Source organism: Oncorhynchus mykiss, chromosome 15 (genome assembly GCF_057628025.1).
Source record: "Oncorhynchus mykiss isolate SJ-2025 chromosome 15, ASM5762802v1, whole genome shotgun sequence".
Classification (NCBI taxonomy): Eukaryota; Metazoa; Chordata; class Actinopteri; order Salmoniformes; family Salmonidae; genus Oncorhynchus; species Oncorhynchus mykiss.
Window position 1 is genome coordinate 45,022,541 of NC_143036.1, and position 23,119 is coordinate 45,045,659.

Genomic DNA, 23,119 nt, shown 5'->3' on the forward strand with positions numbered 1-23,119 from the left:
CATGAGGATTGGAGGATTCTAAATGGTTTGCCTTCATTAGACAACTTTGTTACAATATTTCTGTAAATCAGTTATATTTAGTCCCATAGTAATTCATTATGGATCCATAACTAAATCAACATCTGCATTTTGAAAGAGTATTTTTATCATTATTGTATTAACGAAAGCATAAAGATGCTGATGAAGAAATACAGTACTGTACAGTATATGCTTTTACATTTGGATAATAAAGCATTCTAAGCATTTTGAAGATAGAAGCCACCTGCATTTGTTTATTAGGCTACAGTGCAGTCTGACAAGTAAACATAGCCTACAACATATATTGCAGTAAACATGGGCAAGTGCCTAATTCCTTACATAAAGGAGAGCAGACCATGTCCAAACTTTCTAGGTGACCTCAAGTACTCATTAACTGTCTTTAATGCTTTTTTGTGTTGCATCAGTCATGGACAGAAACTTCTGGGAGACCGTATTAATGATAAACACCCGGATACCCTTGCGGTGCCTGGTGAGCAGTTGGTCAAGTTCTGTTGTCAGAAGAGGAATAGAAATGTCAGGGTGAACCGACGACCTGACGAACCCGCCAGGTATGTTGACTCTGCCTGTCGGAGGTGGAGTACCAGAGCTCACAGGTGTGCCTGGCACGGATGGTGACTCCATCTCATTCTTCGCCCTCTTCAACGACTCTCTGCCAATGCCACCTGACTCTCCACAAATTTATATTTCTATTATTCTACCTCATGTTGGCCGTTAGGCTAAATGTTTTTTTTTGTGGAGAAGGTTGAGATCACATCACCAACAAACTATCACGGTCCAAATACACCAAGACAGTCGTGAAGAGGGTACGACAAAACCTATTCCCCATCAGGAGACTGAAAAGATTTGGCATGGGTCCTCAGTTCCTCAAAACGTTCGACAGCTGCACCATCGAGAGCCTGACTGGTTGCATCACTGCCTGGTATGGCAACTGCTCGGCCTCTGACGACAAGGCACTACAGAGGGTAGTGTGAACGGCCCAGTACATCACTGGGGCCAAGCTTCCTGCCATCCAGGACATCTATACCAGGTGGTGTCAGAGGAAGGCCCTAAAAATTGTCAAAATACTCCAGCCAACCTAATCATAGACTGTTCTCTCTGGTACAGCAGGGCAAGCGGTGCCGGAGCGCCAAGTCTAGGACCAAAAGGCTTCTTAACAGCTTCTTCCCCTAAGCCATAAGACTCCTGAACAGCTAATCAAATGGCTACCCAGACTATTTGCATTGTTCCTCCCTCTTTTACGCCGCTGATACTGTCTGTTATCATCTATGCATAGTCACTTTAACTCTACCTACATATTACCTCAATTACCTCGACTAACCGGTGCCCCCGCACATTGACTCTGTACCGGTACCTATGTATAGCCTCGCTACTGTTATTTTACTGCTGCTCTTTAATTGTTATTTAAATTTTTTACTTATTTATTAACACTTACTTTTCTTAAAACTGCATTGTTGGTTAAGGGCTTGTAAGTAAGTATTTCACTGTTGTATTCTGCGCATGTGACAAAAATGTTGATCTGAAGTTCAAATCTCGTGCTTCTCTCTGTGGGCTGATATTTCTGTGCAGCAGTCTTGGGAGTATTGTTTGTGTGCGCAGCTTAGAGGGAACATTGGTTATAGGTCAAGTTACTAGATAGATAGGGTGTTTGTGTGTGTGTGTGTGGTGTAGGTCTTCCTACCGGTTCTGCAGAGAATTGTGTCGCCTCGGGTCGTCTGTCCTCGAGTCTCTGGAGGAGTTGGACTTGACTGGAGAGCCCTACAAAGAAACAGTCATCAACACACTTACACCACAAACACACCAGGGGTGGGTTCAGTTCGGTTCAATGTTTGCTATGTTGCGTGAAGATTTGCACTGACTGACACGATTCCCCAAAATGGTGCAAACCATTGGTTCAACAGCCTTTGAGGTACGTTTGCTCCCGTTTGGCGAGTTTGGCCTAATCAATATGGATGTGACCATTTCAAATTGCAAAACTCAAGGACACCATACACAATCGCTTACTGGGTCACCATAATCAGGTTCTTTAACTGGTCATTCAGAACAGTAGTCTCTGTTGAATTAAATGTTGCATACCCTTCTGTTGTGATGAACGCACCCCCAGCCTTCTACATACAGTCCTGTGCACACTGGCCAGTCGTACACATACACGCACTCATGAACACACACAGTTGGCAGAACATGGAGCTTGTATGGGCGTGAGTGATTCCCACTGGGGCCACAAAATGTATGACTAACTCCCTTTGGACAAGTGTCTGCTGAATGGCATTTATATCACACACACACACACACATATATAAAATGTACACTGCTCAAAAAAATAAAGGGAACACTTAAACAACACAATGTAACTCCAAGTCAATCACACTTCTGTGAAATCAAACTGTCCACTTAGGAAGCAACACTGATTGACAATACATTTCACATGCTGTTGTGCAATGGAATAGACAACAGGTGGAATAGACAACAGGTGGAAATTATAAGCAATTAGCAAGACACCCCCAATAAAGGAGTGGTTCTGCAGGTGGTGACTACGGACCACTTCTCAGTTCCTATGCTTCCTGGCTGATGTTTTAGTCACTTTTGAATGCTGGCGGTGCTTTCACTCTAGTGGTAGCATGAGACGGAGTCTACAACCCACACAACTGGCTCAGGTAGTGCAGCTCATCCAGGATGGCACATCAATGCGAGCTGTGGCAAGAAGGTTTGCTGTGTCTGTCAGCGTAGTGTCCAGAGCATGGCGGCGCTACCAGGAGACAGGCCAGTACATCAGGAGACGTGGAGGAGGCCGTAGGAGGGCAACAATCCAGCAGCAGGACTACTACCCCTGCCTTTGTGCAAGGAGGAGTACTGCCAGAGCCCTGCAAAATGACCTCCAGCAGGCCACAAATGTGCATGTGTCTGCTCAAACGGTCAGAAACAGACTCCATGAGGGTGGTATGAGGGCCCGACGTCCACAGGTGGGGGTTGTGCTTACAGCCCAACACCGTGCAGGACGTTTGGCATTTGCCAGAGAACACCAAGATTGGCAAATACGCCACTGGCGCCCTGTGCTCTCCACAGATGAAAGCAGGTTCACACTGAGCACATGTGACAGACGTGACGGAGTCTGGAGACGTCGTTGAGAACGTTCTGCTGCCTGCAACATCCTCCAGCATGACCGGTTTGGCGGTGGGTCAGTCATGGTGTGGCGTGGCATTTCTTTGGGTGGCCGCACAGCCCTCTATGTGCTCGCCAGAGGTAGCCTGACTGCCATTAGGTACCGAGATGAGATCCTCAGACCCCTTGTGAGACCATATGCTGGTGCGGTTGGCCGTGGGTTCCTCCTAATGCAAGACAGTTCCTGCAAGAGGAAGGCATTGATGCTATGGACTGGCCCGCCCGTTCCCCAGACCTGAATCCAATTGAGCACATCTGGGACATCATGTCTCGCTCCATCCACCACAGACTGTCCAGGAGTTGGCGGATGCTTTAGTCCAGGTCTGGGAGGAGATCCCTCAGGAGACCATCCACTACCTCATCAGGAGCATGCCCAGGCGTTGTAGGGAGGTCAATAGAGGCACGTGGAGGCCACACACACTACTGAGCCTCATTTTGACTTGTTTTAAGGACATTACATCAAAGTTGGATCAGCCTGTAGTGTGGTTTTCCACTTAAATTTTGAGTGTGACTCCAAATCCAGACCTCCATGGGTTGATAAATTTGATTTCCATTGATAATTGTGTGATTTTGTTGTCAGCACATTCAACTATGTAAAGAAAAAAGTATTTAATAGAATATTTCATTCATTCAGATCTAGGATGTGTTATTTTAATGTTCCCTTTATTTTTTTGAGCAGTGTATGTACGCATGACTAACTTCCTTTGGACAAGTGTCTGCTGAATGGCATTTATTTCACACACACACACACAAATACATGTAACACACTTACCTCTCTGGTGACACGGCGCTCAATGTAAGCCATGAACTGGGAACTGAGGCTGATTGTTTCTGCTACTTCTCCTCTCCTACCCTCCTCCTCCTCCTCTCCTGTACAACTGTCTATAAAGTCAATCTGCTCCAGCTCTGCCTCTACTACAGACAGACAGAAAGGTAGATTACACACAAGTTCAGAGTAAAAAGAAGCAAGATATAGAATATACACTGAACAAAAATATAAATGCAACAAAGATTTGAGTTACAGTTCATCAGTCAATTGAAATAAATTATTTAGGCCCTGATTTGTGGATTTCATGACTGGGAATGCAGATATGCATCTGTTGGTCACAGATAGCTTACAAAAAAAAAGGTAGGGGCGTGGATCAGAAAACCAGTCAGTAGCCTGTGGAATGTTGTCCCACTCCTATTCAGTTGCTGTGTGCAGTTGCTGGATGTTGGCGGGAACTGGAACACGCTGTCGTACACGTTGATCCAGAGCATAACATGTCTGGTGAGTATGCATTCCATGGAAGAACTGGGACATTTTCAGTTTCCAGGAATTGTGTACAGACCCTTGCAACATGTGGCCATGCAATATCATGCTGAAACATGAGCAGAATGGGCCTCAGGATTTCGTCATGGTACCTCTGTGCATTCAAATTGCCATCGATAAAATGCAATTGTGTTCGTTGTCCGTAGCTTATGCCTGCCCATTCCATAACCCCACCGCCACCATGGGGCACTCTGTTCACAACGTTGACATAAGCAAACAGCTCGCCCACAAGACACCATACACATATGTCACTCGTACAGTTGAAACCGGGATTCTAACTGCCTGTTCAGGGGCAGAATGACAGATTGTTACCTAATCAGCTCATGGATTCGATCGTGTAACCTTTCGGTTACTTGTCCAACGCTCTAACCACTAGGCTACCTGCCGCCTTTTACGCCGTGTCATATGCCAAACAGTCTGGCATGAGAAGGAGTCTCAGGGAGAGAAATGCTAATACAAACAGAATGAATAAAACTCTAAATACAGTACATGACACTACAGTTCACACACACAAACAGACATGCGTTGATTCTCACATGTGCCGTTGGTAACAGGATGGGAGCCAGACGTCCTGTGCTCCTCCCTCTCCCTCCGCTGTCTCTGTTCTTTGGTGATCTCTGCCACACGCAGTGGCAGGTCCGACAACTCATCCGTGGGCTGTAGGGATGAAAGAGAAAATAGTTAGGAGTGAAAGAAACACATGGAGAGATTAGCTTCTACATAAGTGTGAAATATGGCACTAACTTGCAATCATAGAACCTGTGCGACTGCCCTTTATTGACATTAGGAATGTCCCCGACTAACAAAAATCATCTGTTCTTTCGACCAATCGATTGGTCAACATTTGTAAACGTGTATTTTTTCATACATAGACACACCCTATGTGTTTTAATAAAATAAACTATACAGCGGCTCTTCCTTTAAAAAGTTGCGTCACACTGCAGCACAGCTTGCAGGATGCTGCGGTATGGTAGAGCACGTTACAGTGCATAATGTCATTGTTTTATACTGTCCGCCATTGTTGCCGTTAATACCGTTAATGCTCATAGAAACCACCAGAGGGCATCTGAGGGAGTCTTTATGAAGCTTGCTTACGTTCCTAAAAAATCCTAAAGAGGTCCATGCAGGCCAGACGTTTTGATCGCTGTACCCTATCTGAAAGAGCATAACAAGTGAATTAATTTTGTTGACATGAAGCAACCATAGCCTAAGCTACTATAGCACAGAGAACTACATCTTAAAACATGCCATTCTGTTATAGTTTTCAAAAAAATTGTCTTAGTATCATGTACATTTTTATGACCTTCCTAAACAAAATATGAACGGATTTCTTTGTGATTGTGTATATTAAACTGATTTATTAGACTGGCGGCTATTGGCAGGCTACTCGTTGAGTCCCAACTATTCTACTATTCTACTGCATACCGCATGTTTTTCCTTCATGGAGCTTTGAGGATGAAATGCTCACTACGTTTTTGTCTTTTATGATATTTCTCTTAATGTAGGCCTACTGCTAGAGTGTAAAATTCAGGGCCAGGCGGTTTCAAGATTTTTATTGAAATGACATGGAGCTGTCGGACTAAGAGACCTGTTTTTATTGATCCTATATTTAACAAGGCAAGTCAGTTAAGAACAAATGCTTATTTTTACAAAGGAACAGTGGGTTAACTACCTTGTTCAGGGGCAGAATGACAGATGTTTTACCTTGTCAGCTGAGGGATTCGATCTTGTAATCTGTCATTTTAACCGGTACATAAGTTACCTTCAGACGAGTCCCGTGACACTTGTGGGGGTCGTAGAGAAAAAATGAGAACAGATCTTGTAATCTTTCGGTTACTAGTCCAACGCTCTAACCACTAGGCTACCTGCCGCCTCAGGTAGCCTAGTTTACATAAGTATTCAGACCCTTTGCTATGAAATTTGAAATTGAGCTCAGGTGCATCCTGTTTCCATTGATCATCCTTGAGATATTTCTAAAACTTGGAGTCCACCTGTGGTAAATTAAATTGGACATGGTTTGGAAAGGCACACACCTGTCTATATAATGTCCCACAGTTGACAGTGCATGTCAGAGCAAAAACAAGCCATGAGATCGAAGTAATTGTCAGTTGAGCTCTGAGACAGGATTGTGTCGAGGCATAGATCTGGGGAAGGGTACAAAAACATTTCTGCAGCATTGAAGGTTCCCAAGAACACAGTGGACTCCATCATTCTTAAATGGAATAAGTTTGGAACCACCAAGACTCTTTCTAGAGGTGGCTGCCCTGCCAAACCGAGCAATCTGGGGAAAAGGGCCTTGGTCAGGGAGGTGACCAAGAAGCCAATGGTCACTCTGACAGAGCTCCAGGGTTCCTCTGTGGAGATGGGAGAACCTTCCAGAAGGACAACCATCTCTGCAGCACTCCACCAATCAGGCCGTTATGGTAGAGTGGCCAGACGGCAGCCACTCCTCAGTAAAAGGCACATGACAGCCCGCTTGGAGTTTGCCAAAAGGCACCTAAAGACTCTCAGACCACGAGAAATAAGATTATCTAGTCTGATGAAACCAATATTTAACTTTTTGGCCTGAATGCCAACAGTCACATCTGGAGGAAACCTGGCACCCTCCCTACAGTGAAGCAAGGTGGTAACAGCATCATGCTGTTGGGATGTTTTTCAGCTGCAGGGACTGGGAGACTAATCACGATCGAGAGAAAGATGAACGGAGCAAAGTAGATGGAGATCCTAGATGAAAACCTGCTCCAGAACACTCAGGACCGCAGACTGCGGCGAAGGTTCACCTTCCAACAGGACAACAACCCTAAGCACACAGCCAAGACAACACAGGAGTGGCTTCTGGACAAGTACCTGAATGTCCTTGATTGGCCGAAGCCTGGACTTAAACCTGATAGAGGTTTAAGAGAGACCTGAAAATAGCTGTGCAGCGACGCTCCCCATCCAAGTTTTGCAATTGCCTTTATTAGGGATCCCTATTAGCTGCTGCCAAGGCTCCTCTTCCTGAGGTCCAAATACATTGAGGCATTTACATCAGACATAAAAGATAAAATAGCACATCATAAACATTATTAGACCACTAAATATCTACAATACCACCATACAACAATATTACAATGTACAAGTGAAGAGTACGTGTGCTAGTGTGTGTGTCTTTTTACAGAGCGCGCTGTTCCACAAGGTGTAGTTTGAACTGTTTTTAGTGTGCTAGTGTGTGTGTGTGTCTTTTTACAGAGTGCGCTGTTACAATAGGGTATAGTTTGAACTGTTTTTAATGTGCTGGTATGTGTGTCTTTTTAGAGCACGCTGTTCCATAAGGTGTAGATTTAACTGTTTTTAGTGTGCTAGTGTGTGTCTTTTTACAGAGGGCGCTGTTCCATAAGGTGTAGTTTGAACTGTTTTTAGTGTGCTAGTGTGTGTGTCTTTTTACAGAGTGTGCTGTTCCATAAGGTGTAGATTTAACTGTTTTTAGTGTGCTAGTGTGTGTCTTTTTACAGAGGGCGCTGTTCCATAAGGTGTAGTTTGAACTGTTTTTAGTGTGCTAATGTGTGTGTGTCTTTTTACAGAGCACGCCGTTCCATAAGGTGTAGATTTAACTGTTTTTAGTGTGCTAGTGTGTGTCTTTTTACAGAGGGCGCTGTTCCATAAGGTGTAGTTTGAACTGTTTTTAGTGTGCTAGTGTGTGTGTCTTTTTACAGAGCACGCCGTTCCATAAGGTGTAGTTTGAACTGTTTTTAGTGTGTGTCTTTTTACAGAGCGCGCTGTTCCATAAGGTGTAGTTTTAACTGTTTTTAGTGTGCTGGTGTGTGTGTCTTTTTACAGAGGGCGCTGTTCCATAAGGTGTAGTTTTAACTGTTTTTAGTGTGCTGGTGTGTGTGTCTTTTTACAGAGCGCGCTGTTCCATAAGGTGTAGATTTAACTGTTTTTAGTGTGCTGGTGTGTGTGTCTTTTTACAGAGGGCGCTGTTCCAGAAGGTGTAGTTTGAACTGTTTTTAAATCTGATTCTACTGCTTGCATCAGTAACTTGATGTGGAATAGAGTTCCATGTAGTCATGGCTCTATGTAGTACTGGGTGCCTCCCATAGTCTGTTCTGGACTTGGGGACTGTGAAGAGACCTCTGGTGGCATGTCTTGTGGGGTATGCATGGGTGTCTGAGCTGTGTGCTAGTTGTTTAAAACAGACAGCTCGGTACATTCAGCTTCAACACCGCTCACAAAAAACAAGTAGTGATGAAGTCAATCTCTTCCACTTTGAGCCAGGAGAGATTGACATGCATGTCATTGATGTTAGCTCCCCGTGTACATTTAAGGGCCAGCCATGATGCTCTTTTCTAGACCAACTGTACTTTCGGCAAATTATGTCCCTCTTTGTGGCACTTGACCATATGTCTGGTACAGTTGTGACAAAGCTAGGGCCTGTAGGACTTGTTTTGTTGATGCAATATCAAGAAAACAACGCAGTGCTTTATTACGGACATACCTTTCCCCATCTTAGCTTCCGTTGCATCAATGTTTTGACCATGACAGTTTACAATCCAGGGTTATTCCAAGCAGTTTAGTCACCTCAACTTGCTCAATTGCCACATTATCCAATTAGTTGAGGTTTCTGGTTTAGTGAATGGTTTGTCACAAATACAATACTTTTAGTTTTTGAAATATTTAGTACTAGCTTATTAATTGCCACCCATTCTAAAACTGAATGCAGCTCTTTAAGTGTGGCAGTGGTAGCTGATGTGTAAAATGTTGAGTCATCAGCATACATAGACACAGGCTTTACTCAGTGCCATCATTGTAAGGCCCTAGTTATTTTCTTGCTTTGACAAAGTAATTTCTTAAGATAATTATTGATTTGATGTGATTAGTTATTCATTTACATCCGTCCCTTATATTAAAGCGGAACTGACAGCGTTTTAATCACATTGCAGAAATAAAAACAGACAATCACAATATCTGTAAAAAATATAAAATCCCCAGTTTATGCTACAAAACCAACTTGAGGTTTTAAAAATAACCTATTTGACTCAACGTTCCATGACGTACACTAAGGCATTATTGTGAGAATAGATGGATGCAGTTCAATGCATGAATAATATAATTCAACAATACATTTCATGGTAGTCCAAATAATATTTCTATCAGGTTGTAATTCACAGCTGGCCTGGTACATTGTTTGCTGCCTCCATTCTGGATGCACTATTTCAGTTTCAATGACTCAATATTCTGACAAAAACACACACATGTGACCAAGGCTGGGAATGTCAATACAATCAGCATAGCAATGATCCCAAGTCAGTCATAACGTGACTAATAGGCTAGCATATCTATTTATATAACAAGCTAAAAACACAGAGCCTAACGTTAGATGCACTACATACAGTAGTGAGTATTTGGTCAATAACAAAAGTTACTCAATACTTTGTTATATACCCTTTGTTGGCAATGACAGAGGTCAAACATTTTCTGTAAGTCTTCACAAGGTTTTCACACACTATTGCTGGTATTTTGGCCCATTCCTCCATGCAGATCTCCTCTAGAGCAGTGATGTTTTGGGGCTGATGCTGGGCAACACAGACTTTCAACTCCCTCCAAAGATTGTCTATGGGGTTGAGATCTGGAGACTGGCTAGGCCACTTCAGGACCTTGAAATGCTTCTTACGAAGCCACTCCTTCATTGCCCGGGCGGTGTGTTTGGGATCATTGTCATGCTGAAAGACCCAGCCACATTTCATCTTCAATGCCGTTTTTACCAAAAAAGTAAAAAAAAAAAAAAAAAGTTGGTTTCATCTGACCATATGACATTCTCAAAATCTTTTTCTGGATCATCCAAATGCTCTCTAGCAAACTTCAGACGGGCCTGGACATGTACTGGCTAAGCAGGGGGACACGTCTGGCACTGCAGGATTTGAGTCCCTGGCGGCGTAGCGTGTTACTGATGGTAGGCTTTGTTACTTTGGTCCCAGCTCTCTGCAGGTCATTCACTAGGTCCCCCCGTGTGGTTCTGGGATTTTTGCTCACCGTTCTTGTGATCATTTTGACCCCACGGGGTGAGATCTTGCGTGGAGCCCCAGATCGAGGGAGATTATCAGTGGTCTTGTATATATCTTCCATTTCCTAATAATTGCTCGCACAGTTGATTTCTTCAAACCAAGCTGCTTACCTATTGCAGATTGTGTCTTCCTAGCCTGGTACAGGTCTACAATTTTGTTTCTGGTGTCCTTTGACAGCTCTTTGGTCTTGGCCATAATGGAGTTTGAAGTGTGACTGTTTGAGATTGTGGACAGGTGTATTTTATACTGATAAGTTCAAACAGGTGTCATTAATAAAGGTAACGAGTGGAGGACAGAGGAGTCCCTTAAAGAAGAAGTTACAGGTCTGTGAGAGCCAGAAATCTTGCTTGTTTGTAGGTGACCAAATACTTATTTTCCACCATAATTTGCAAATAAATTCATAAAAAATCCTACAATGTGATTTTCTGGATTTTTTTTCTCATTTTGTCTGTCATAGTTGAAGTGTACCTATGATGAAAATTACAGGCCTCTCTCATCTTTTTAAGAGGGAGAACTTGCACAATTGGTGGCTGATTAAATACTTTTTTGCCCCACTGTATACACAAATGGTATGTGGACACCCTTTCAAATGAGAGTTTGGGTTTTTCAGCCACACTTGTGGCACACAACTATGCAATCTCCATAGTGAAACATAGGCAGTAGAACGGCCTTACTGAAGAGCTCAGTGACGCAACGTGGCACCGTCATAGGATGGCACTTTTCCAACAAGTCAGTTGGTCAACTTTCTACCCTGCTGGAGCTTCCCAGGTCAACTGTAAGTGCTGTTATTGTGAAGTGGAAGAGTATAGGAGCAACAACGGCTCAGCCGCGAAGTGGTAGGCCACACAAGCTCACAGAACGGGACCGCCGAGTCCCTGCAGTGATTGCAGTGATTTAAGTAATTAATTTCTCTCACAGACCTGTTAGTTTTTCTTTAAGAACCCCTCCTGTTCTCCACTCATTATCTGTATTACCTGCACCTGTTTGAACTCGTTACCTGTATAAAAGACACCTGTCCACACACTCAATCAAACAGACTCGCAACCTCTCCACAATGGCCAAGACCAGAGAGCTGTGTAAGGACATCAGGGATCAAATTGTAGACCTGCATAAGGCTGGGATGGGCTACAGGACAATAGGCAAGCAGCTTGTTGAGAAGGCAACAACTGTTGGCACAATTATTAGAAAATGGAAGAAATTCAAGATGACGGTCAATCACCCTCGGTCTGGGGGTGCTCGTCAAGATCTCACCTCGTGGGGCATCAATGATCATGAGGAAGGTGAGGGATCAGCCCAGAACTACACGGCAGGACCTGGTCAATGACCTGAAGAGAGCTGGGACCACAGAAAACCATTAGTAACACACTACGCCGTCATGGATTAAAATCCTGCAGCGCGCGCAAGGTCCCCCTGCTCAAGCCAGCGCATGTCCAGGCCAGTCTCAAGTTTGCCAATGACCATCTGTATGATCCAGAGGAGGAATGGGAGAAGGTTATGTGGTCTGATAAGACAAAAATATAGCTTTTTGGTCTAAACTCCACTCGCCGTGTTTGGAGGAAGAAGAAGGATGAGTACGACCCCAAGAACACCATCTCAACAGTGAAGCATGGAGGTGGAAACATCATTCTTTGGGGATGCTTTTCTGCAAAGGGGACAGGACGACTGCACCGTATTGAGGGGAGGATGGATGGGGCCATGTATTCCTTCCCTCGGCATCTCAAGGTCCTGGAGTGTCCTAGCCAATCTCCAGACAGTCTCCAGACCTGAACCCAATAGAAAATCTTTGGAGGGAGCTGAAAGTCCATATTGCCCAGCGACAGCCCCGAAACCTGAAGGATCTGGAGAAGGTCTGTATGGAGGAGTGGGCCAAAATCCCTGCTGCAGTGTGTGCAAACCTCGTCAAGAACTACAGGAAACGTATGATCTCTGTAATTGCAAACAAAGGTTTCTGTACCAAATATTAGGTTCTGCTTTTCTGATGTATCAAATACTTATGTCATGCAACAAAATGCAAATGAATTACTTAAAATTCATACAATGTGATTTTCTGGATTTTTGTTTTAGATTCTGTCTCACAGTTGAAGTGTACCTATGATAAGAATTACAGACCTCTACATGCTTTGTAAGTAGGAAAGCCTGCAAAATCGGCAGTGTATCAAATACTTGTTCTCCCCACTGTATATTTTAAGAAAATCATGGAATATAATTTAATATTTTCGTTTCTCCATGCTTGTCTCAGAGTAGCACGAAACAGTGCCGAAATAGAAGTCCAGAATTTTTCGTTTTAAAAAAAACAACTGAGTGATTGTAATCTGAATAAAGGCCAAAACAATATTCAAAATAAAACATAACCCAGCTAATAGCCATAATGATGCTGTACAACATGACCATGTGTGTTTGAAAGAGAACTTTCCAGTAAGCAACCACTTGTCATGACAACTTTGTTACAATATTTCTGCAATTCACTGATATTTATTCCCATAGTAATTCGTTATGGATCCATAACTAAAACATCGGCATTTTGAAAGAGTATTTTTATCATTCATTTATTAATGAAAGCATAAAGATGCCATTGTTAGTTACATTGTTTTAGTTTGACCGTGCACACTGGCACTAAGAACAGAACAGCGGGAACGTTCCCCTAGTCTGCGCCATTATTAGTGCAATGCCCCTTAAATATTTTGGAGATGATTTCATTTTTCAAATCATGTAAAATGAGCGAGAATAAGGCCATTCTTGAACATGGGGTAAGATATGGTTACTAATTTGTAAATCGAGACAGTTTGTTATTGATTTTTTTCTTTCTTCTGTTTTTAGAGGGAGAGAAACCAGAAACCCACAGTCATCTCATGGGTCTCCCAATCAAGGCCAGCACAGTATTGAACCAGCATCTGTAGCAACACAGCTTGCACTGCTATCCAGTGTTTTAGACTGTTGCGCCACTCAGGCGCTGTACAACGTGACCTGTCGAGAGTGGCCTACAGTAATACTGAAGTCATGCACAATTATAAGTTTCAATTTCGGTTTATGTCGCCCATTCATTGTCAGTTAGAGACACAGTAGGACCCAAAAGCATAATCAGTGCTCTAACTCCCCCATGCGGTGGTCTGGAGCAATGAAGTGGTGATGCAGGGTACCGTACTAAACCACAAGTTCTCTCTAAGTACTGCGGCGTAAGCTTGCAACTTTTAAAGGAGGAAACACTAACTGCTTGTGTAAGCAACGTCAGCACAAGAACTGATTGTCAGGAGCTTCATGTAGGAAAAGCCAGCCTTTTCATGTTTGTTTCATCAATAGGACTGTACAGTTCCCAAATGGTAGAGGACTCCGGTGGTATTTGCAGAAATCCATTCAGGTGTATTTTGGCGAATGCGTTCTAATGATCTAAAGTCTCGCTGTTGCTACTGCCTGAAAACACACAGTCCAGTTCAAAGTGAATGAGGGCAGGCCTTACTGCCTGTAAACACACAGTCCAGTTCAAAGTGAATCATGGCAGGCCCTACTGCCTGTAAACACACAGTCCAGTTCAAAGTGAATGAGGGCAGGCCTTACTGCCTGTAAACACACAGTCCAGTTCAAAGTGAATGAGGACAGGCCCTACTGACTGTAAACACACAGTCCAGTTCAAAGTGAATGACTGCAGGCCTTACTGCCTGTACATACACAATCCAGTTCAAAGTGAATGATGGCAGGCCTTACTGCCTGTAAACACACAGTCCAGTTCAAAGTGAATGACGGCAGGCCTTAGTGGAAAATGGCTTGTTTGCATGAAGGCCTACTGAAGCCCTGATGGGCTATGGCACACCAGTCTGCGTAGACTCCACTCCTGTACGAGATAAATGTTATCTACTGCAGTGTCTATAAATTGTCAAAACGCACGGCCGCTTTCCCTCTCTATATTGCTCTAGAATTTTCACAAATGCCTTAGTATATGTAATTCCCAAATATTCTAAGAATTTATGAAAACATCTAAGTGATCGCTAGCTAGGGAAAAAAATGAATAAAATGCATACTACCGGTAAGTATCATTCTTCCTGGGAGTGGATATGAACAGATTATATGTCATGTTGCTAAAACGCCATCAGTTACACTTTAACGTCAACCCTGAACTGAATTCTCATTTTAATATGTTGAAACTACTCCATTTAAAAGATTTTTATCTCAAGAAACATTGAACATATAATATTCAAATCATAGTGTAAAAGCAGGTGAGCTGGTTCTACTCTTTTTGACAATTTTCTGTTTTTTATTGTGGTAGAAAACTGAGCGTGTCAAGCATTACACATCAACCCTGTTAACCATAGAATGATAGGATGGAAATGTTAACAATTTACATTTTTAAGTGACGCTGGCATTTAAATGGTCCCTCCCTGTTGCAGACAATAAGCTTCCATTTCCCCTCTCACAAGGGGATTTATGTATGATTTTAGATGAAAAAATGAATCCTGTTAAGTTCAACCCTGTTACTTTAATGGAACTTAATACTGTACGTTTTATTAAAGGATGTAAAATGATATACAGTACCAGTCAAAAGTCTGGACACACCCACTCATTCCAGAGTTATTATTTTCTTTATTTTTTACTATTATCTACATTGTAGAATAATAGTGAAGATATCAAACCTATGAAATAACACATATAGAATCATGTAGTTAAGGAAAAGAAGCCAAGTGCTCAGCATATGTGAGAACTCCACATATGTGGTTAAGAGAATGCCAAGAGTGTGCCAAGCTGTCATCAAAGCAAAGGGTGTCTACTTCGAAGAATCTCAAATATAAGAACCCTATGGTCACTCTGACAGAGCTCCAGAGTTCCTCTGTGGAGATGGAGAACCTTCCAGGTGACTACCTCATGAAGCTGTTTGAGAGAATGCCAAGAGTGTGCCAAGCTGTCATCAAAGCAAAGGGTGGCTACTTTGAAGAATCTCAAATATAAAAATGTTGAAAAATATTTGTTTTTTTAATTATAAAAACCCTTGAATATGTAGGTGTCCAAAATTGACTGGTACTGTATTTACATTTTGTTTTTACTAAGTTACACAGTCCAAAATATACTCTTTAGTGAAATGACTCAATTACTAGGAGGACCTAGAGTTATTTGTAATCTTACCTCAATGACTGACCATCTTGTGTGTGTGTGTGCGTCTCACCTCGTTGCCTGACCATCTCTTGTCTCCACTGTCCACGCTGTTGAAGCCAGAGTCCAACGCTCCGTACGGCCGGCCAGGGTACAGCTCCTCCACACTAAGAGTACAGAAGACCAACTTTAAGACAAAGACCTGGGTCAAAACACAATGTCAAATGCATTCAAACAGTTGAGTTGTGCTTGGTTTCATGATTTAATCCCTGCATAAACCACATCAAACTATACATATCTACAGTATACACATATCAATTACACAATACGAAAAGCAAACACACCAAAACACAAGCGTATGAAAACAAAGCAATTTAGTGAGTTGAAGAACAACGTAAGTGTCACAAGTGTAAACGCCAAGCTAAATGAAGGAAGAACTTGACCCAGGTACGGAGTGTGTCTAGGAGGAGTGGACATGTCTCTCTGTAATAGTATGGGGACGGGGCCTGCATCTATATGTGAGGAAGGGTGTGTGTCTAGGAGGAGTGGACATGTCTCTCTGTAATAGTATGGGGGCGGGGCCTGAATCTATATGTGAGGAAGGGTGTGTGTCTAGGAGGAGTGGACATGTCTCTGTAATAGTATGGGGACGGGGCCTGCATCAATATGTGAGGAAGGGTGTGTGTCTAGGAGGAGTGGATATGTCTCTCTGTAATAGTATGGGGACGGGGCCTGCATCTATATGTGAGGAAGGGTGTGTGTCTAGGAGGAGTGGATATGTCTCTCTGTAATAGTATGGGGACGGGGCCTGCATCAATATGTGAGGAAGGGTGTGTGTCTAGGAGGAGTGGATATGTCTCTCTGTAATAGTATGGGGACGGGGCCTGCATCTATATGTGAGGAAGGGTGTGTGTCTAGGAGGAGTGGATATGTCTCTATGTAATAGTATGGGGACGGGGCCTGCATCAATATGTGAGGAAGGGTGTGTGTCTAGGAGTAGTGGAGATGTCTCTCTGTAACAGTATGGGGACGGGGCCTGCATCTATATGTGAGGAAGGGTGTGTGTCTAGGAGGAGTGGATATGTCTCTCTGTAATAGTATGGGGGCGGGGCCTGCATCTATATGTGAGGAAGGGTGTGTGTCTAGGAGGAGTGGATATGTCTCTCTGTATTAGTATGGGAATAGTATCATGTGACTGTGGAGGAGGAAAGGTATGTAAAACTGTATGATAGTAGCAATACAGGTCTGGATGAATAGAAACCTGTGAGTTGCGTGGTAAGCCTACCTGTAGAAAACCGTAGTGAAATGCTTTGCAAAAGAAAATTATATGCAAGGAAATTGAGAGTTTGTCATTAGACAAATTCACGTTGGGCCATCCCTGTTTTGCCCAGCTTGGTTTCTAGTAAATACACCACTGGGATCCAATGAGGATGTTTTGTACATCTGGGTGGTGTGAGCAAGGTTATGGTACATCCCCTTCTCAACTCAATGGATGAACTCCCTTTATCAGCTGCTCTCCTTCCGTAAACTCCACCCAACCGCTCCTTCTTTCTACCTCTAGTTCTTACCACTCCCTCACTTCCTCTGTATCTCAAAACTCTGGACCGTGTCCAGTAGAGTACCTTTGAACATTTACAGAGGGCTCAGAGAGCAAGAGACATTGTAGAGCAGAACAGATCAATATATATAGAGCAGAACAGACCCATATATAATTGATGCAAGCAGAGAGGCTGAAAGAAAAAGACAGGAGCAGGGAGATGCAGAGGAGAGTGTGCCCCCTCTTTCTGCCTCCCTCCAGCTGCACCTCTGCACACAGCTGCTTCCAGGGCATTATTAATGGCAGTGGCAGCGTGTGTATGTCTCACCAGGATCCAAAGGCAAGGGGTCTCCTGTCGTAGTCTGGGAGCTCAGGTGTAGTCTTGCTGGCCTCATTGTTCAGATACTTAAATATATGGATCATCCCCTTTATACAAATCTGGGAATGACAGGGAAAGAAACACATGGTAGACAATAGAAGGAACAGTTTGACTAAGATATATTAACACGTGTGGTACAGGTCATAATTCTATAATCAGGCTGAGAGGTTAAGTGTTTACTAGTCACTGGCGAGGAGCAAAAGGTGTATTTGTATCGTGGTGAATGGATAGTTAGTGTGTGTTACCTGTGCGGGTGGGTTCTGTAGGGGGTTGTTGTCCAGCACGATGCTCTGTAGGTGACGCAGGTTGCGGTAACACACGGGGATGGATGTCACCTTGTTACAAGAAAAGTCCAGACGCACCAATGGCAACGCAGCCAGCTCTGTATGGACATAAAACACAGCTTAACGATAAACCCTTATAGCTGATGTTATCACCCAGCAAAAATCTGATTAGTAAAATAAAACATCCGTCTGTTTAAGCAAGAGAGATGTTTTTTTTGCACAACCAACTTCTGTCTATAGCGTCTGAACAGTTTGTGCTACACACTAATATGACCCCTCTAAGGAAAGGTGTTTTCCTCTAGGATGCCCACAACTCGTCTGAAGGGAGCCAGGTACCAGGTGTGTGTTGACCAGAGTGGACACGATGTCAGGCCAGGTGGTTGAGTGTGTGTTGACCAGAGTGGACACGACGTCAGGCCAGGCGGTTGAGTGTGTGTTGACCAGAGTGGACACGACGTCAGGCCAGGCGGTTGAGTGTGTGTTGACCAGAGTGGACACGACGTCAGGCCAGGCGGTTGAGTGTGTGTTGACCAGAGTGGACACGACGTCAGGCCAGGCGGTTGAGTGTGTGTTGACCAGAGTAGACACGACGTCAGGCCCGGCGGTTGAGTGTGTGTTGACCAGAGTGGACACGACGTCAGGCCAGGTGGTTGAGTGTGTGTTGACCAGAGGACACGACGTCAGGCCAGGTGGATGAGTGTGTGTTGGCCAGAGTGGACACGACGTCAGGCCAGGTGGTTGAGTGTGTGTGTTTATTGTATTCTTTTGTTTTTTTACCTTTATTTTACCAGGCAAGTCAGTTAAGAACAAATTCTTGTTTTCAATGACGGACTAGGAACAGTGGGTTAACTGCCTTCTTCAGGGGCAGAATGACAGATTTTCACCTTGTCAGCTCGGGGATTTGATCTTGCAAACGTTTGGTTACTAGTCCAACGGTCTACCCACAAGGTTACCTGCCGCCCGTGTGTGTGTGTGTGTGTGTGTGTGTGTGTTGACCTGGGGGCAAGCGGGCCAGGTGGTTGCGGCGGATGTTGAGGTCTCGCAGCGAGTCCAGTCGACCAACCTGAGGAGGGAGTGTCTGGATATCATTACAACTCACGTCCTGGAGAGAGGGATGAGGAGAGAAAAGGAGAGGAAAAGGATGGCCTGGTTAAACGGTAATCAAACCACAGGGAAAAAAAACAGGCAATTCAACATGGTGGTTTTGACAATGGAAAACATCACACGGTCAGATACCCACAGCCAATTAAGCTGTGTGTGTGTGTGTGTGTGTGTGTGTGTCTGTACTGACCAGTTCTGTGAGCTGTCGTAGTTGGCCCAGCTCTTCGGGAAGGGAGACCAGCTTGTTGTTACAAGCGATCAGGACCTTCAACGGCAGACTGCACACCGGGCTGGGCAGGGTCGACAACTGGTTCCGACTGGAATCCGGATTAAAGAGAAAGAAAGACACAGAGAAAGACAGGAGAGAAAATTGAAGTGGTGTTTTTGACTAAAGCCTTGGTAAATTCATGTCTCCATTCAAATTCAAATAATTGTGATGGTGGATGTTTTTATGTGTCCTGGCAAGACGGTGAATGTTACTGAATATCAGCAAAACAAAGGAAGTCACTCTGTTCAACAATGCTCTCGACATTCTGTTGCCACTGTCTGGGAAACAGGTTACTGTTACAGACCAAGAAGCCTCTCGTCTCAATCCTGTTCATCTGATACGCTGTGGCTTTTCTCTATGCCCAAAACAGATCAGCGCTTTCATTTGATGAATGAACATGGGTGTCTTCCCAAATGGCACCCTATTCCCTATTTAGTGCAAATATAGTGTATGATATAAGGAATAGGATGCCTTTGGGATGTTGAGCATCTGTTTTAGGCATCACACATTTTTACATGGGTGAACGTAGCATGCATGCATGGGCCGTCTTTCTATGGTTTGACTTCAAGTGGCATGTCAAATTTGTAAATAGATATGTACATCTGTATTTACTCTACTGTGTGCGTGTATCACCATATGCTCAAGTGTGTGATGGCCTGTGTGTGTGTGTGTGTGTGTGTGTGTGTGTCAGAGGTAGAAAAAAGTACTCACATACTTGAGTAAAAGTAAAAGCTATACAACATCAAATTCCTTATATTAAGCAAACCAGACAGCACAATTTTTTTATTTCACGTTTTAAAATCACCCATGTCTCTACTCAATTCTAATTTGTCTATTTCGTTGTGCGTTGATTGTTGGGGAAAAACTGGTCTACTGTAGGCTACACTACTTTCTTCAACGTCAACATTCCTTCAGAATACTTAGCTGGCTAGCAAGGCCATCAGACTGTTAAACAGCCATCACGAGCACAGAGAGGCTGCTGCCTACATGCAGACTTGAAATCACTGGCCACTTTAATCATGTTTACATATCTTGAATTACTCACCTCATATGTATATACTGAATTGTATACTATCTATTGCATCTTAGCCTATTGCTCATCCATATATTTATATATTATTATTCCATTCCTTTACTTAGATGTGTGTGTACTAGGTTGTTGTTGTGAAACTGTTAGATATTTCTTTTTAGATATTACTGCATTGTCGGAACTAGAAGCACAAGCATTACGCTACACTCGCATTAACATCTGCTAACCATGTGTACGTGACCAATAACATCCGATATGATTTTGAAGAGAATATGTCACTCAAAAAGTATCAAAAAAGGTGGATAATAAAAATGGAAGTTTCAGGGAAGAATGGACAGAAAAGCATTAATCTTACCATCTTTCTCCAATGCCAAGCCAGCGTGTCTAATTTGCAATTAAAATGTTGCTGTATGCAAAGAATTCAATCTCAGACGTTAGAATGAATCTAAGCATGGTCCTTTCAAAGTGGTCTTCCCGCGCTAGACAGAGGCCCGACGCGGAAGCATTGAAGTGTTAACTTCACGCTACAAACACAGCAGCAGAATTCTCCTTCGTGGCCTGACCCAACAACAGGAGGTCACAAGTGCCTTCCTAAAAGCGTCCTGGGTTCTAACCAAACACAACATGCCCTTCACAGACGCGGAGGTATTTAAACAGTGCATAGCGACAGTTTGAGGAAATGGCTAACCACACGTCTATGGACAGCATAATTGCGCCTGTCAAACAGATGGCCGTCGGTGTCAACTGCCGGCCTCCTCGTCCATGCACAGGCGGATAATGTGTACAGGATTGTTTTGGAGGGGCTGTCAGGCTGAGCATTTTTCCCTGGCTATTGATGAGAGTACTGACAACACCAATTTAGCACAGTTGTGTGTGTGTGTGTGTGTGTGTGTTAACGCAGCATAGCCTGTCATTCAAAAAAAGTACAGTTTGTGGTCACCGATGGGGCTCTGCTATGGTGGGCAGACACAGGGGCCTGGTCAAGGAAATCAAGGCCTGGTCAAGGCTGAAGGAAATCACCCCCCCCCAAATGAATGTGAATGGCTTGCAATGTCTCAACCATCAGAGTGTGCGCTGTGAGCGACTAAACCGGGAGCTAAAAGATCTGATGGATAAAGTCATGCGCATAATCAACTTTGTCAGGGAGACATCAGGCACCCAACATAGTATTTTCCGTAAGCTTGTGACAGAATCATAGGACACCCACAATCTCCTGCTTCACAACGACGTGCACTGGCTGAGCAAAGGAAAAGCGCTGGAGCGGTTCTGTGAGCTGCATGACCAGGTCGTGGTTTTCTTCAGAAAAAGCTAAATGAGAGGAGCAGTTGACCACCTCCGTATTCTGCATGTTTGGCAATTCAAACTGAGCATATTGAACATCGAAACAAATCAGCGATGCGCTCCGGAGTGCCAAGTCCGTGTGTGCATTTTGGGTGTCATGCTCAGATGAATACAGCACAATAAAGTAACTTGCATTTTATGTGCTAACAATGTTTGGATCGACTTACACCTGCGAGTCCTCCTTTCCCTCTATGAATGCAATATAGACTCACGACAGGAACCGGCTTTCACATAAGTCAATCAAGGCCTACTTGCGTATTAAAATGACATCCATCTCACCCGACATCCACAAGATGGTGTCGTAAATTCAGTGGCCTATATGACGGTAGGTAGTAAATACTAACATTGTTGTGATTGCTTATACAGGGCTATTAAGGTAATAATTTTCTGTTCTGTTTTTACAGGAGCAGGTGATCCCCACATTCAGACAACGGCTTTTATTCTTTAAATTATTGTAGGATGCTACATTTTTGGCCAGTTGCTATTATAAGTAGGCCACCTAATATATATATTTTTAAACACCTCTATTAGGCCATTTTCTTTTCTTGTGAATGTTTCTGTTAAGCCTCATAACGGTCTGCGGTAGGCCAAGTTATTTTATATAGGCCAAGAATCTGAGAAAAGAGACGCCAATTAAGCCGCCTTGTTGTTTGTCAAGTCGAATAAAGATTATTGTTGAAATGAATTGCCTGACTGGTCTCCATCTGTTGCTGTGCAACACTTGCACAGCAACACAGCTATATGTTCAGCACCAGGCGCTGTTCACCCATTGATTGCAGCTTTACGTTTCAGCACAAAATTGTATGCTGCCTGCTTTATTACTTGACTGTCTGCATTCTCTCTTCTCATGAATAAAGCGTAAACGTAACTTTTGCATTATTTAGGGATACTCTGCTCCACACTATACTAGCTTATTTTGTCATGAACTGAAATTAGGCAAACTGTTCCAAGTTTTAGCAACCAGGAAATGGCGGAGCAATTTCTACATCGTGCAACTAAGTATTTTACACCACTGGTGTGTGTGTGTGCACGCCCATTACCTTATGTTCAGGTAGGTGAGGGCCTGGAGATTGAGAAGACTCTCAGGCAGCGAGCGCAGGCAGTTCTGGTAGAGCTGCAGGTGTTCCAAAGAGACAAACATACACACCTCCACGGGCAGCTCTGGCAGACGGTTACGGGACAGGTCTAAACAAGGAGAGAGAGACGTAGATGTCATGCCACAGTTTATTTCATTCATTTATTTCACCCTTTATTTAATCACATGAGTTGTTTTGTGTTCAAACCTTTAGGTGTCCTCACGTTGGGGCAGTTTGACAGACATTTTCTATTGCAACCCTTATTTTACCAAGTTGGTTGAGACATTCTAAATGTACTGCCATCTTGGGGGCAGGCAAGGATGGCTTCTGGCCAGGATGGCAAGAAAGGCTGTGTTGGGGATGTGGCCAGGGTTGTATTCACTAGGTACCAAATGGAAGAAAGCGTACTGAAATGGAGTGATTACTTGAACTAATGAATAAAACCCAGGACATCAGGGCCCAACCCCTACGACATGTGC

General features: G+C 43.6%; 1 protein-coding gene across 17 annotated transcripts in view; it reads right to left on the minus strand.

The window, feature by feature from the left end:
• Positions 1–23,119, minus strand: part of LOC110490082 (DISP complex protein LRCH3) — a 77,326-nt gene that overhangs the window by 28,460 nt on the left and 25,747 nt on the right. For all 17 annotated transcript variants that reach the window (XM_090200154.1, XM_090200153.1, XM_090200151.1 and 14 more), the window contains exons 2-10: positions 22,605–22,749; positions 19,116–19,242; positions 18,821–18,926; positions 17,786–17,922; positions 17,490–17,599; positions 15,698–15,791; positions 5,044–5,164; positions 3,968–4,110; positions 1,718–1,794 (exon numbers count right to left, since the gene is read on the minus strand). In XM_090200154.1, coding sequence (XP_090056280.1) covers positions 1,718–1,794; positions 3,968–4,110; positions 5,044–5,164; positions 15,698–15,791; positions 17,490–17,599; positions 17,786–17,922; positions 18,821–18,926; positions 19,116–19,242; positions 22,605–22,749 — 1,060 coding nt within the window. The remainder of the gene's footprint in view (positions 1–1,717; positions 1,795–3,967; positions 4,111–5,043; positions 5,165–15,697; positions 15,792–17,489; positions 17,600–17,785; positions 17,923–18,820; positions 18,927–19,115; positions 19,243–22,604; positions 22,750–23,119) is intronic.